We start from the raw sequence: 16,308 nt of genomic DNA, 5'->3' as shown, positions 1-16,308 counted from the left end.
GGATACTTGCAGAACGACCAGGTAAAGCAATATTAACGATAATGTATAACCGGTGTAAGAAAATCAACTCCTCACATGTCGGTAACTACATTAACCGGACATCCTGGCTTTTTCTTCCATTTCCATTTTCTTCCATTTTCCAAAATTAGCAACTGTTAAAATTTGGAGATTCGCGTATCTCGAATTCACGTAACTCGAGTGTCGCATACCTCGGGAAATTTCTGTAGCTCAGTTTCCCGGGAGAGAATTTGCAGCATGGGCGGCAGCACAAACTTTGACACTGACAAACGTCATTCGTCATACCAAGATGAATAGAGAAATGTTGCGGATGGTATGACTGGGGAAAAACAAATTGAATCGAATTTCGTCAGCAACCAACCAACCAACCAAGTTAGACCAATGCCTATTTGCGTTGATGACACAATGACAAAAAGATTTCACCGTATGCTACGTGCGGTGGAGCGAGCATAGAAGAAAGCATAACCAGACAGTGATCCCCCGTTTCCGGTAGCATTTCCAACTAAAATCCGTGCCGGAATTACCTGTGCATTTGTGTTCCTACGCGGTAGTGTGTTGTTTGCGTGATCAGTTGCTATTGTGTCGCCCGTCTGTCCATCTTCCCCAAATTGTTCCTTTAGAACGTCCGTGTGCGCAGTGAAGTGCGGTCGAGAAGTGTGTACAGCTATTGTTGTTATTGTTGGCGTACAGTTCCGATGCGTAGTGTGTGCCATCTTTCGTGATTTTGTTATATAATTGCATGTACGTACGTGTGCCGCCGTACGCGCTACATATGCGCCCAATGCCCATGTGCCACCTTTCCCACACGCAGTGATTCAAACAGTGTCATCAAGTGTAGAGAAAGTCCGAAGTAAACAAAACAAGTCTGACGCATTTTTGCACTACCGCTGCAAAGTTAGTGCGTATTGCATCCGAAATTTGTCCGCCTGTTTATTTCTGGCTGGACAATAAAACTAGCTGCACAAAAGGAGGTTCGTCACCATCATCATCGCACCATGTACGCGATGAAGCCGATTCCGGTTCAACAGCTGCCGACGCAGCAACAACAGCAGCAGATGGCCATGCCGCGACAACCCAAGATGACACCGATCACGGATGACTACGACATTTCCAACACGGTTCTCGGACTCGGCATCAACGGCAAGGTGGTACAGTGCACAAGCAAATCGGCGGGCCAAAAATATGCCCTTAAGGTACGATATGCGTGTGGAGGGATTGAGGGGAAGGAGGAAGGCGGAAGCAAAAGATTCAAACACTTACAACACCTGTGTGCGTTGGCCATCGACTCCTCCTTGTTGAGGTTTATAATTGTTACCCCAACGGAGCATGGCCTTCTACGATGTTCATGTTCCCATCATCTCTCCATCATACTTTACGCGCGCACGACGTAGTAGATGTACTTGGGCAGATCTTCTAAAGGCGTTTCCGCGTAATCTGCTACAGCATTTGTGCGTTTATGGTAGTAACAATGACACTCCTAGCGTTCTTGCTACGATGGTGACCACTATCAAAGAAGCAATTTGCGGTTTTGTGTATATCTCTCTCTGCTGCTGCTGTCCACGTATCAACGAACACCCTCAGGTGACTACGATGTGGTTCAATACAGTATTATCTGCTCAGCCAGATTGATACGATCTCGCATTACTGCAGTTGTGTGCCACATGATAAGCGCCATGTGTTGTATCACATTCAGCTACGGTTCTGTAAATCTGGATTAACGCAAATTATAGTTTTTGTTTTGGGAAAACTTAATTTCATAACATAAAAGATTTGAAAATGATTGTGTAATAGTGGTATTCTCTCTTGTATAACCGCCATTTGCTGATTATTTGCCCTGCAATTCCACAATAGTTTCGCTGTTGGGTTAGGCTAGTTTACGACGGCAGGTGCATTAAGTTGTTTATTTTTGGCACACCAACCTCAGTGATCGGGGCGACCCGGTGGCATGATGGGAGCGGCACCGGTCTTCGCACGAACAGACCGTACCAAAATCAAATCCGGACCCAATCCCCCCGTACGCAGGACTGACTATTCCGAATCCACATTTATTAGTCATCTGTTTATAGCCTTAAGGATTGGATTGAGGATCATCCATATCCACCAGGATATTTTAGCGTGTAAATATATTTTTTTGTTTCTATTTTTACAAAATTATAACACTTTTATTGTTACAATTCATAAGTAACATTACAATGCAAAGTTTTGCACCAAGAAGACTCCTGATATACATACCTGATACATCCGGTAGTCCTCTTGATCATCAGTAACAGCTTCCTGGAAACGGTTTGGTGACCATGTCTGCACGGGTGAGAGAGAGAGAGAGGAAGAGTCGTATTTTTAAATATTCCCAAAACTTATATCTCTAAAAAGGCCACCAGAGTGTATTATCCTTTTCAGCAGCTCATAATACACGCCCGTTTTCTCTATCCCACCACATCATTTTGTATTAGTTCATGCCCTGTGACGAGTGAAACAAAAAGAACACGTTTTAATCGAAAATTGACGTACGCTGCTCAACTTAAGGTAAACAATTATTAAATCCAATAGGCAAAATTTGAAATTAATTAAACAAGTTTCGTTGCAGGGCAAACCCCTCCTTGTCATTAGGAGATTAAACATAACATAATTTCAAAAGTGGATATTTTAAAGATTTACATGAATGATTGATCGATAATTTGATCAAGGTAATGTAAATGTTGAGGCTCATTTATTATGCTTTGAAATGTTAAGTGCATTATATACGCTATCTTTTTCTTGTTGATCTAGTGACCTGTGCTAGAGGTCATGGCTACCATAATTGGCTTATTTGACCTAATTTTATCCTGTATTTGCAAAGTCAGTCCGGATGGGATTTTTATACCGGTCCCGTCGTGTAAGTAACTGGCACCGTTACCATCTACATCACCGAGACAACCGCATTGTACGCTACCTATATCGGTGGTTATAATTAACACTGGATCAATGCGTAATTAGCGTGAAAACATTGTATATTTTTAGATAGTAACTATCAGTTCACGCGTTTGTATGTATTCAGTGTGACGCGAAATTTGTCCTCTTTTATTGCATTGTGCTCGGAATGGATTTCCATTTCCATAACAGTTTCACACGCGCAGTATTTGTGCGTCGTCCCCCCCTTTCCGCAAGCCTTCCAATTGTGGCGCCCCATTCCGTTTGGAGGTTGCCCGGTAATGTTCCATTAGCCTTTTGGCCAATTACCCTTTTAATCTATTTCCAGCCGGAAACTGGTAAGGTTTCTTTGGTGGCTTAGCGTAATCGTCCTCCGCAACGGCATGGCAATTGGACGGTTGGTTATGCATGAGACAGGCGAATCGATTTGGAACCTTTACTTGTACTGCTCCGGAGAGCAAATTTCGATGTAATAATTTCATGATTAAACCGATGGTACGGTCGTTTAATTAGCACACTGCTGACAAATGTCATGCGAGATGAGATAGATGCGTACCACCATACTTTAGCTGGCCTGCCGAGAGCGTGTTTGTGCCCTCCCATAGGCGGACTTCAATGCAATCGCAATTCGTAATTGGCGTGACTGAGGTAATGGTCTGACTTTGGCCCCGTGCTAGCCCCTACCAACCCAAACACATCAATCAGCGGAATTTGTACGTATGTGGTGTGTCTGGTCTGGTCTACCAGAGGTTGGCGGCCTACCCAATGCAAAAGGATAGTTTAACCGTCAGAAATAACAATTATGCACACGCGAGCTAGAGGCAGCAGGGCAAAGCGCGGTTTGCTGCTACATTTGCACCAAACTGCAACACCTTGCACGAGGATCAACACAATACGGAGGACAGGAAGATGACATCATGAACATTCTTCGTGAAGAAACTGCCGAATTAATTAAATTTGCTTGTTCAAAGTTGTACTGCTATGCGGCAACAGGTACAGTAGGCACAGGTAGACGGCCAAACCACCAGCAGCAGTTTTGCCGCAAAGCAATAGATCATAAATGATCCGGTCAGACAAGCCCACACGCTCCCGACGGGTCCACCGGCGGTCGCTGGTCACGACGATGCAAAGTTATGCAAAAATCACCCATTTCGTCATTTGCCACCCAGAAGACGGGACAGACACACACTGGAGGCCCCACTGGCAGTAACACCACAATCCGCGGCACCTTCTTATCTTTACCACCTCGGCATGATATACGCATAGCAAGGAACGGGATGCGGGAGGAAGCTGAAAGTGGGTTGTGGCCGTTGGGGAGCACTTCTTCGCCAAACCTTTTTTTACACACGTTGTACATGCCAACGACACGTTCCTCGTATCAGTTGTTGATATGAAAATGGTGCGATAAATCAGTCTGAAATTAGTGCCACCATAATGCTTGCGTTACAGAGAGAGAGACAGAGAGGGAATGACTTCAACTTCTTATCATTACCGGTTTTATGCTCGATATATTTTAGCATGCTGTTGCTGATGATGATGGACACATATCGATGAAGTTATAAAATGTTAAAAGGTTTGCTCTGGTGTGCAGGAGGTATATGATACACGATTTGATATTGTTGATTTCTCCCTATTTGCACACATTCCAGTGATAATTTTATCTCAAGTTATTTCCACTAAAGGAGCAATTTTCTAGGTTAAACATTCAATAAAATGACCACAAGACCTAATTTCACCATATGGAATGGAATTTATATGTTAACTACAAATTAAACAGACGCCCCACGACGCGATAGCTACCGTTTTGTCTTGTTACATGTTGTGATTGTGGTTTATTTTTATCACTGTTCTGATTAGATATTTTGCTCTAGTCCGGCCAACTAGGCCAGTGCTAATCCAAATGTGTAAATGTCGACTGAAATTCAAAGCGAATACACAGAAAACGGGAAACAAACGTTGCAAGCTTCGAGAAATTAATGTTTTTGAGTAGGTTTTAAAGTTTACAAGGAAATAGTATCGGTTAACGGTCTACTATTACTAGCAGAATTTCAATGCTTGGCATATAACCATATAGAGTTATTTAAACCACATATCCATTTTTACCAATCGTTGCTGTAAAGCAGGGGTCGGCAAAGTGCGGCCCGCGTGCCAAATCCGGCTGACTTTTTTAAAACAACACAAGATCTCTTTACCGCGAACACTAATATTGTATATACGGGAACCATCATCGACATCAAATTGGTCTTATTTGTCTATCTTTTACGTTAAAAATTTATTTTGTCCCGACCAATTAATGCTTGGTCGGGTTGAATGCTATCTAAAGTAGCTTCAACGTTAAATCTAGAGCGCAAGCGGTAATACAGAAGGTTTTTTCCTTTTGGCGTAACGTCCTACCTACTTGCCATTACTGCCTGCCATTTGTAAAGCAAATGAAATATTCCTTTCGATGGAAAATTGAACAGGATGGGATTTTGGAAGGGTTCTGTTGGGTAAAGACCAGCGCCAAGCTGCTCCAAATGATACAGTTGTGTTCAATGAAGACAGTTGTGTTTAAGAGAAGTTCCACGCACAAATCGAAGCCTAATGTCCCCAATGTATCGATTATCCATGCGATAGACAGAGCTAAAGGATGGTACAGTTTGGTGAACGTTCCGACTGATCTGCAACGTTGGTTTTCCCATTTCGCTTGTATTCTAAGAATTTTAAGCCAAGCAGCATTAAAACGATATACAAAAAACTAACATAAAAGTGTATAAATAATTGTAAAAGGACTGCGGACAACTTGCATTCATAATTTTGAAAATAGTATGTGTACCAGCAAAATTGATACATCTTGAATAATTTATAAAAAAATGTTTACAATGGTTTTATGATATCATCTATGACTTGTTTCTACTGTCTGGCCTTGTGCAGCTGTGCCGACCCCTGCTACAGGTGATCGCTCTCCGGGTGAGATTTTGGACTCGATCCTTGTGTATACTAGACTTAACGGAGCGATATCTATACTACTAAAGCATCTGAAGCTATTTATTTGGACCAGATGTGCAATGCTTAACGTTAACATAAGTGAAACACTAATTCGGTTATTTCACTCTATTGTTACGCATCTTTAATCTGACCACAGAGCATTTCGACTCCAACATATCCGTAATGTTGTTTTTCAAAAAGTTAAAATGATGCCATGACATGAACTGGATGTCATGACCTCCCGGAGCCTGTCGAGTCTAATTCGCTGTACGACAGCTCATATAACTCATCAATGTAACATTGTCCTTCTACACATACGGGACCAAAAATCCTGCTGAGCATCTTCCTCCCGAACTAAGCAGCTAAGAGGGTTTCGTCAGTGCTAGATAAAGTCCATGTCTCATTGGCGTAAGTGAGTACTGGAACTGTATAAACTCTATATAGTCCCAGTTTCGTTCGTCGGCTAAGTGACGCTCGCTACAAAAAAGGGATCGCAATCAGTGAGCGTCAGGGCAATAAGCCTTTTCGCATTAAACCACCAGCTAGGATAGAGGTTTTTTCAACTCCAAAAAGAAACAAATTAATAAATAGTTTAAACTAGTTTAAACAAACAAGTGTTGAAACAAGCTATTCGGAGTCGTTCACATAATTTAATTCCTTAATCCTTAATCATATGTTAAATCCTTCATATGATTTATAACTTACTAACTTATTCGGCGCTACAGCCGCTCTTGTTGTTGCAGTCCTCTACACCACTCACGGTAGAGCACCTTCATCTGCTAGTCTATTTTTCGGGCCTTTCTCTAGGACGCATGAACGTTATCACTCCATCTCAGCTTGGGCCTACCACGCCTTCTCTGTCCTTATGGACGACCTCAACGGACTTTATGGGCTAGTTCGGCCGGTGTCATTTTCATGACATTGAAAAATTTCAATTTATATATTCAGTATACTTCAGTAGTTGTTGCAAACGTTATTCAAAACGTTTCAAATCACACACAGGGGACTGTTTTTTTCTTGTTCCTTGCACGCGGTGCTTAGTTGGACACCATCGTGCTGATATGGTCAGATCACCAATCCGTTTCAAGATCGCTACCGATGCTCCAGAGGACTACCGGACGTATCAAGGTGCGATAATTGTTACATTCTGTGTCTTGATACAATGGCAACGACACTAGGAAGAACTCTACGAGCTGTTCGGCAAACTCGCTATCGTACAGCGAATTAAACTCGCCAGGCTCCGTCATGTCGGTCATGTCATGAGAATGACACCGGACGTTCCAGCCTCATTGTGTCGTTTTAGGATGAGACTGACTGGATGAGACTACCGGAATAGAGGAAGCGTGGTAGGCCCAAATTGAGATGGATGGAGTGATGTCGTTGATGCGTCCTGCAGAAAGGCCAGCATAATGTATTAGCAGACGAAGGCGGTCGAGGCGTGAGCGATTTAGGAGCAGGTCAAACACTCGTTGTTGTTTTGATGATGTCGGCCTTTTGGTAGCAATATCTCACTCATACGGAAATGCAGCTGAAATCTGTAGAAGGATATCATAGGTTCTCCATTTCCTACTCTTGTTCAATACGTCCAAGGTCAATTCGACCTTGAGTTTTTTAAGTTAAGACAAACCTTAAACCCTTAGAACTTTTGATAATGTGGCTAAATATGAAGGGGGGAGGACGCGTCTGACTCTTAACAATTGACATTCGTAGGTCTTTTGATGAGACAGGCGGTTAAGAGAGTGGTCTGGCAAGGACACCAAAAGCTCTACATGCTCAAAATTGACATTAATGTTTGCATGTTGAAAAAACTATCACAATGATCGGAGAGATCTTATAATGTTTTCAAACGAACTGTACAATCTCTTTGTGCACGTGCGCCTACTTGTACGGTCCCAACTATAGCGCCGGATTGCTATAAAGTATACTGATAAGGAACCAGGGCCCGGGAGCTAAGCAATAGTACGGGGTGGAATTACTTTCTATCATCATTTGACCCGTCTTAGGTGGCCTTTGCATATCGCCAAACGGATTTTTTTAAATATTACTCTTTCTGAAAATGGCCAATGGTGGAGACGCTTTTGCTGGGGGCGATAGTGTTTTATGATGTTCCGACTCGCTCTATTCCAGCTTTACAGCCGATCTCGTAAGCTATAAAGTGATTGGAACAGCATTTAGTAGTTCAACCATCCGTGCACCAGCGGTAATTAACGGTCATTAAAACGCTCCATGGTGAAGTCGCTCCGGCACAGTGGTGTCGATGATGCCGCGCCACGCCATTGGGAAGTATGGGATGATGATGATGACGATGGTGACAGTTTCCCCAGTACCGGCAGTCTCAAGTGGCGGCAAAAATTCGATCGATTTCCTTTCCTTCCTCGTTTGCTTAATCTGGTACGGCTGTGATCAGTTCCGCTGCACTTGGATGATGTCAGAGTACATCCGTAAGGAGCGTTTCCTGCGTGGGAACGTAAGATTGTTTACGGTCGTATGGTCAGCTTAAACAAGCACAATTGCTGTCGAGAGAGATGGGGAGAGACGGGAAGATAAAGACGACGGTTGGCCACACACTCATTAGAGCAAGAAACTCTTCTTTATCGTTTAAATGTTTCGGTGAATTAGATGCTCGATTTAACAGCCCTTCCCACACCCATATATTAGTCACAAGGCGGCTAACTGTTTCTATTGTTTCTGCTACATTACACGCAGGTACTGCACGACAATGCCAAGGCACGGCGCGAGGTTGAGCTACACTGGCGGGCGAGTGGATGCCGAAATATTGTAAATATCATCGACGTGTACGAGAATAGCTACAGCGGCAATCGATGTTTACTGGTCGTTATGGAATGGTAATATATTTACGTTATACAGTTGACCGCCGGGGTCTACAAATCTACCAGAATAATTAAGTAGCATTATTAGGAGTAGTAGCACACACCGCATAGCGTTTCGTCATCTTCAATATTCAGTAATTCCGCAGAACCAATTGCACACACAAGTCTCGCATTCCCAAATTGGAACAAATTCCTCCAGTGCGCGTCCTATATTTAAGCAGTGTATATTTTTGTGTCGCTTTCTACTACAGTACGTAACATAACTATACGACATTCATTTTTATTGAGAATAACAAATAATATTAAAAGGTCGATGAAAACAATATTTTGCCAAGTTGTAGAATTCTTTGGCGGCGCATTTTTTTACATATGTTTTAAGTGTTTATATAACCCATTCAAACGCATGTTTTAAAAGGTTATCTTTACAGCACGGTAAGAAAAAAATATGGAACCAATCGGTGCAATTAAAATAATGAAAATCAAAATACATTAAATTTCGGTTCAGAACCCTTAGAATTGCATTACAGGAGTTGCTAAACTCCAACAAGAAAGGGGTTTTTATTAGTTTTGACATTCTTAAATGAACACATCTTTTAAACAAATTTTAAAATGATAATTCACACCCTAAAAACAATGATTTGTCGTAGGGTGTCGTATAGTTATGTTACGGACTGTATAACGGTTCGAGAGTAATTTAACCCTCGCGGATGAAAAACTACTGCTACTAGATTAACGCTGTTACTGTGATATCAATCAACCAATCCTTCAATATTTTTAGTTTAGCTTCTGTGAGGAACGGGGAGAGCATATAGGGCCGAAGAAAAACAGAAAAATGAAGCTAAAGTACATCAGTTTGTTAAGGAATTTTGTTAATGTATTACTGTTTTTTTTTGTTTTTTGTTTTTTTTAGTATGGAAGGTGGTGAACTATTCCAACGAATTCAGGAACGACAGGATGGTCCATTTACGGAACGAGGTAATAATACGCCCGTCTAACATCGAACTGCATCCCCCGTAGATCACTTACATTGTGTGGCTGATAGCGCGCTGCGCGGTGTCGATAACACTTTTCACCATAATTGCATCCTAAAACGTTCATCGACATTTCGAAAAACATTTCATCGACCGTAATATTGTTAATCATGTGCATTCCGGGCTCACTGTTGGGGCAGTTCTGGGGCCTGTTACAGTTTCTGCGCCACGTCTCAACAGTTGAGCTTTGTTGTGGATGAGAAAGCACACAGAAAAATCAGAAGATTCATAATTTAAAGCGATCGTACGCGATCTTTGCATGATCGTACGTCACAAAAAAAAATGTGGATGTTGCTTTGAATATAATATGCACAGGCAGAAGTACGAAGTACCGTGTTGAATCGAAAGGGGAAAGTGCAACTCAAACAACTCCTTTCGGTGTCCGTGGACACACCGCATGCGTTAGAAATGAAATCTTTACGACAGGCGATAGTTAGCAACCGGAACCCCAGACATGGCTTTTACTGCTATCATGGCTAGTAACGATAAAGCCAAGCCATCATATGGTAAAAGGGCAGTGAATTGATCTGACGTTTCTAGGGCACCGACGCTGCCAACCGTCGCGAACTCAAACCGCAAACCCCAATGGCAATCTATCATCGTCTCCATTTGTGTGTTATGCTTACCGTTCGCATCGAATTCCTCTACTCTTCCCGGCGTATGACTAAGCCGCATGAATCATGGTGTCCGCGGGTTGTTTGTTTATCGTATTTCACCATACCCTACATATAAATGCGATGGTGCATTTACATTCGTCCCCGGGCAAAACCCATCTCGCCGGTGTTTGCGTTTGCGGTGTTGTGCAGATATAATGGTTTGCGCAAAGAATTTGCTACAAGTGATGCTTCCTCTTTCTGCACGCACGCACGCTGGTTGTATGTTGCGTGTATGACTAGTCCAGTGTCATGCTGATGTAGTGCGTAACATAAGTATATGAACGTTTGTTTATTTTTCGCATCGTTTTTCGAAAAAAATCGGAAACAGTGTTTTTTCGATACATATAACTATTATAAACTGTGTTAAAAACACAAATAACATTGTAGCGCATAATCGTAAAGTATATGGTTCATAGTAATATGTTCCTAAATAATTTTAAAATCATTCATTTTGAAATGTTCAGTGACCAGTGCCATTCAACTTTTAGTGTTTTTGTGTTGTAAATTTTTGTGTATGGTATTTTACTTTAGTTACTCGTATATGTTTTACAATGTCCAAGATAAGCTTTAATTAATAACCTCAAAAATGTGTATTTACCTCGTTTTCGTTATCCACAAAGATAGTAAAAGTAGAGAGAAATCGGTAGAAATATACAAGACAAAATCGCTGTAAATGCGTCCGGAATTTGGAAACTTATGTATGTTAATAGAACGTCAATTTAAAATGAAGTATTTTTGAAAGTACTTAATAACTTGCTAGAACATATTTATTATCTATTGGTTGAACTGTATGAATTATATTCATATAACTTTTTTTAAAGTTCATATAACTATGTTACGAGGTGTACTTGAGTGTCGCGATACAACGAATAATATTCAAAATTTCCCTTAAAATGTTTCTAAGTGCTATTGGGTGTAAAAAAAGAAATATTTAAACTCTCTCGCGCATGCTCTTCTACTGCACGACGGATGGCGGAATGATAATTGCTTATCACCAGACTGTAGTTATCGTTTTGCAGTTTCGCTCAGCAAGACTTTTATGTTGTGCAAGATTCAGTTTAATTTCAATAATTATTTGATGCAAAGGTGTATTTTTCGTTTATTTTTATATATCCTTTTGCACCATTATTTCTCAATATCATTATGGTTTCATTATCTTGTTCTTTTCCATATCATCTTTTTTTCTCTTTCTCTCTCTCTCTCTCTCTCTCTCTCTCTCTCTCTCTCTCTCTCTCTACTTAAAAATCTCTTCCTTTGCTATTCGTCTACGTCTTGTGGCTTGTGCCGTCTACTTGTTTCCTTATTTTCACCACTTCCTATCCGTTCCGATCCATTCCAATCCAACCAAACCCAAAACCTGTGACCCTTTTCCCCCCCTTCCCCGAAATGTTTAGAGGCCGCCCAAGTCATGCATGAAATATGTGTCGCTGTCAAGTACTTGCACGATTCCAACATCGCACACCGTGATCTCAAGCCGGAAAATCTGCTCTACACATCGCCCCACCCGAACGCCATACTAAAACTGACAGATTTTGGCTTCTCGAAGGAAACGTTCATCAAGGACACGCTGCAAACACCGTGCTACACGCCGTACTACGTCGCGCCGGAAGTGCTCGGACCGGAGAAGTACGATAAGAGCTGTGATATTTGGTCGCTGGGCGTTATCATGTACATATTGTAAGTGAGAGCGATACAATTTTACAGTCTGGTACTATTTCGATGTAACATTTGTCTCCCTTTTTGTTGTCTTTTCTAGGTTGTGCGGATTTCCACCATTTTACAGCAATCAGGGGCTTGCCATCTCACCCGGCATGAAGGCTCGTATCCGTACCGGGCAGTACGATTTCCCAAACCCAGAGTGGAAAAAGGTTAGCCAAGCGGCAAAGGATCTAATCAAGGGTATGCTCAACGTTGAACCGGAGAAGCGTCTAACTATCGAACAAGTCATGATGAACCCATGGATTCGGGTAGGTTTGCAACGGATCGTTGTTAAAGTGGAGTACTTTATATTGTTCTTTCCCTTCCAATCATACCCAGCGCTATACGGAGGTGCCTCAAACACCGCTACACACTGGCCGTATGTTGAAAGAGGGCGAAGAAATATGGCCCGAGGTGCAGGAAGAGATGACCCGGTCGTTGGCGAACATGCGAGTGGATTATGAGGTGAGACAAAACGTAACCATAAAACGGTTAAATATTACGATTAATCGATAATCATCCATGCACATATCATTCGCAGATGCACATCAAGAATCTGGATAGCTCAAACAATGCACTGCTCAATAAGCGGCGGAAGCGCGTCGAGGAGAAACCCCTCCCCAAAGAATAATTCCTTTTCTGTGGCCCTTCCCTCTTTGTGCTAATGTCGACGTTGTGTGGCCCATGTTGTGGTCACACGTACATTTCTTTTCCGTTCACTGCATTTGGTATAGACCTAGATAACTGACAATTGCAGCGTGCAAGCAAACGATCCGTTACACAGCTCCAAACAGTTAGAGGAGCTTTTTAAAAGTGTTTAAACCGTAAAGCCTCCATTTTAATTTCATATACTCTCCCCAACCAGTTAGTTTAGGCAAAGAGTTCTTACAACTACAACAAAAAAGACTAGTTTTTAAACAGTGTTAAGCATTTTACTGCAAACTACTGGTATGACCCGCTTGGATGAAAGTTTAATTTTATTCGTATAGCAGAAGAAAGTTGCAATTAGAGTTAGATAGCTTACGGTTTTATAAAGCGTGCGTGACGCTATCAACTGGATTGGGGGTTTTATCTTCTACGCGGTCACGACAAAAACAATCACAAAGACGATCTTTCCCTTCGGATTTCTTCGTAGCTTGAAGGTACGATCTGTTAGGTGTACAAGTAAGTTTCCTGAGTATCTTTTTTTCCCAAAGTTGCAGGACTTGATCGTGAGAATGGTTTTTAATCAAACGATTGTTAATTTAAAACTATTAATACTACTACTATTAAGACAACGACTTACAACCTTTTGTTCTGATTTACTTTGGCATGCTTGAACAAGCTGTTTTAGGATAGCTATTTGTTCATGTGCCCACTGCATCAGTACAGTGTACAGTTCATACACGTAAGTGTAAGAGACGAAATTGTGAATTTAATTTAATTGACCGGTCCGAGAGCGGTCCGGTGGTGTAATGGTAGCGCCACCGGTCTTCGCGACAGAACCGAGGAAAAGTTTCATCTGATAATACAGCTACTGATTGCTACTGGTAATAAGCCCGTCAAAGTCAACTTACATAAAACGCCAGGAACTTACTTGTAGACCTAATAGAAAAGGCGCTTTGGCGGCAAACAATTAAAGCTTACCGCTAAAAAAGAAATCAAAAACATCACGTTTCTATATATAATGTATAAATATATAACTACAAAATGGTGCTGCTGTTGTGTGATGCCCCTCTTTAGCTTTGTTGTTCATCCCGTGGAAAGGTGATACGCAAAACAGACGAAGGTTGAATTCGGTCGGTCAATGCCGGCAATGTAGTTCTATATTTTTTTAAAACAAAAAATATAACTGTTAAGCCACACACACACACGTGGAAAGAAGACGATTTACTAACGGTACGATAGTTGTGCTTGAATCAGACAGAAAGGAGTAAGTTAAAGTGAAAATGAATTTTGAATCAAATATTATAGCACAGCAAAAAAAAACAGTAAAAATCGAAAACAAATAACTCCCCGTGGCGGCGGCTGCGGCAGGACAGCTTATAGACCGTTTGAAGCTTCGCTATTGGCCTACCCACACACAAACACACACACAGGCTTAAAAAGTTCGACACGAAGTCCGGTCGTAGGTCAGCCAAATTCGTCCATCTGAAGAGACAGATACAATTACTAAACGCACCGGGATCCGGAACGGTGGGCAAAACCGTAGCGAAAAAAAAAGGATAACAGGTGTGACAAATCGGGAAGGAACTGAAAAAGACTTAAACAGAACGTATTGGTCGACGAAAAAAAAACACGAATTGTCGTTCGAAACAACGTACCGATTGTTAGCATTAAATCGTACAAAGATGTTTGCTTTTGTTGTTTGTAGTACGGAAAGGGAGAGAACGAAAGGGGGATTGCGTGCTTGGCTTTAGTGTAAGAAAAACATCTTGTCAATTTATGTACCTTCCTCTCGCCGGATGCTTCTTTGCACTCTATATCTTTACCTAAAGTTGTATACCTAATGTCCCGTGTTCGTTTTCCTCTTTAAAAAAGCATTTAAATGTCACAAAGTGTGTGCGTGTGTGTGTTGTTAGTAAATTCATGCTAGAGATCTCTCGCTATTCGCTATATTTATTCCTTACGCATCACGCAATAAACATTCCGTGTTCCAATGTCCATCATTACCTCAGCCACAAACCTCAACACTCGCACCCACACAAAAATCAATCCACTTGATAAGCGGCCAACGCCAATATGCGACATGCTGCAGGTCAATCACTGCTATGCTTGAGACAATGGCTGTCTCCGGTGCAGTACCGGTTGTGTAAAGAACGTAGGCAAAACTAAACAAAATATTTAACTGTTGAACGGTACGGCTTAATCTGCTAGGACGGACGAAACAGTGGCGAAAACCGAAGGGAGAAACATAACTGAAACAACGAAACACGTGTAATAATGTTTACGGAAACAGTACTACTGTCCGACCCCCTTCAACTATCCAATTCCTTCCCCAGCTAGCGCTATTTATTATCCACTTCTTACCGGCTTCAAGCAGCACACGAAACGAAAGGTTGTTCAATATTCGGTAACTGAATGCGCGGGCCGGTTGATATGCATTCACCTAAGCTAACTAAACTAAACGCATATATCGCGCGCTCGTTAACAAAGTTTCGTCCAGCAAAACAAAACAAAGGAATAAATGCAAACGAAAAGGAAGGTTATTGTAAAACAAATTGCGAAATGAATGCGGTACACCACCAACACGACGATAAACAGTGATCTTTGCGAACCGATTCGCCCATCATATATATATATTTAGCGGGGATTGGAATGAATTTACGGGAGGTACATTCTATATATACTATATATTTCTAAATTGAGAGCCAGCTTGATTTGGGTAATGTGAAGCGCAAACAAACAAACAAACGAAACAAGCTGCAAGTAATAAACCAGAGTTGAAACATGAGTGCAATCTTTCATTTTCAAAACCTTAAACCCACGTGTTGTGTCTAACGAATGTTTCGAGTAGCGTCATTTATATGTGCTTATCAGTGAGGTGGCATTTCAACCATGACTCTCAAACGATTCATGTATCCCGAAACATCCGAGAAGTGTCGTAAGTTCATGAATTCATGAAGTGTCGTAATTCATGAGATCTGTTCGTTGACTTGGAAGCTATGGAACATCATGCAGCAAAACCGCCACTTAGTCGGTAAGTTGAAGCGGTTCTTAGAGGCCACCATGAACGGAGTGCAGTACAAGGTGAGAGTATGGGAGGCGGCGTATCGGTCGACGGCCGAATGTCCGAACATATAGTACCTGGCGAGCATCCACGGAAGAGGTAGCACCTTGCACAGCAATTTTGCTCGAAAACCACCGAAAAACTGCTTCAAAACTACCATTTTCCGAATGTATAGTACCAGGAGAGCATCCACGGAAGAGGTAGCACCTGGTAATTTTGCCCGCCTAAAGGTATGCAATGTTTAAACACTAACTTTCCATACAAACCAGCTGTTTTTAGATTGCCGATACCAGGAGAGCATGTTTTTCAAGAGGTAACACCTGGTACCAGCCGAGCAAGCACAAATCACGCGCTTCCTGGTAGTTGCAGCCCCAAGTTGTTGCATGCCAGATGTTGCACAACATGTGTTGCGCAACACATGTTGCACGACATATGTTGCATGTCAGATGCTGTGCAACATATGTTGCGCAACATGTGTTGTGCAACATTCT

At 41.8% G+C, this 16,308-nt stretch overlaps 1 protein-coding gene across 1 annotated transcript; it reads left to right on the top strand.

Moving 5' to 3' along the window:
* Window positions 1-445: 445 nt before the first annotated feature.
* Window positions 446-14,126, top strand: LOC128301618 (MAP kinase-activated protein kinase 2). Its single transcript, XM_053038590.1, has 7 exons — window positions 446-1,211; window positions 8,599-8,738; window positions 9,634-9,698; window positions 11,805-12,087; window positions 12,167-12,377; window positions 12,448-12,573; window positions 12,650-14,126. The coding sequence occupies exons 1-7, from the start codon at window positions 1,014-1,016 to the stop codon at window positions 12,737-12,739; spliced, it is 1,113 nt and encodes a 370-aa protein (XP_052894550.1). The 5' UTR covers window positions 446-1,013; the 3' UTR covers window positions 12,740-14,126.
* The last annotated feature ends 2,182 nt before the right edge of the window (window positions 14,127-16,308 follow it).

This window comes from Anopheles moucheti, chromosome 2 (assembly GCF_943734755.1).
Source record: "Anopheles moucheti chromosome 2, idAnoMoucSN_F20_07, whole genome shotgun sequence".
Taxonomy (NCBI): domain Eukaryota; kingdom Metazoa; phylum Arthropoda; class Insecta; order Diptera; family Culicidae; genus Anopheles; species Anopheles moucheti.
This window is presented reverse-complemented; position numbering and strand designations above follow the sequence as displayed.

Coding starts and splice junctions, on each gene's coding strand:
- LOC128301618 (XM_053038590.1), top strand. CDS start 1,014: ATGTACGCGATGAAGCCGATTCCGGTTCAACAGCTGCCGACGCAGCAA. Junction 1,212..8,598: donor GCCAAAAATATGCCCTTAAG/GTACGATATGCG, acceptor CATTACACGCAG/GTACTGCACGACAATGCCAA. Junction 9,699..11,804: donor TGGTCCATTTACGGAACGAG/GTAATAATACGC, acceptor CGAAATGTTTAG/AGGCCGCCCAAGTCATGCAT.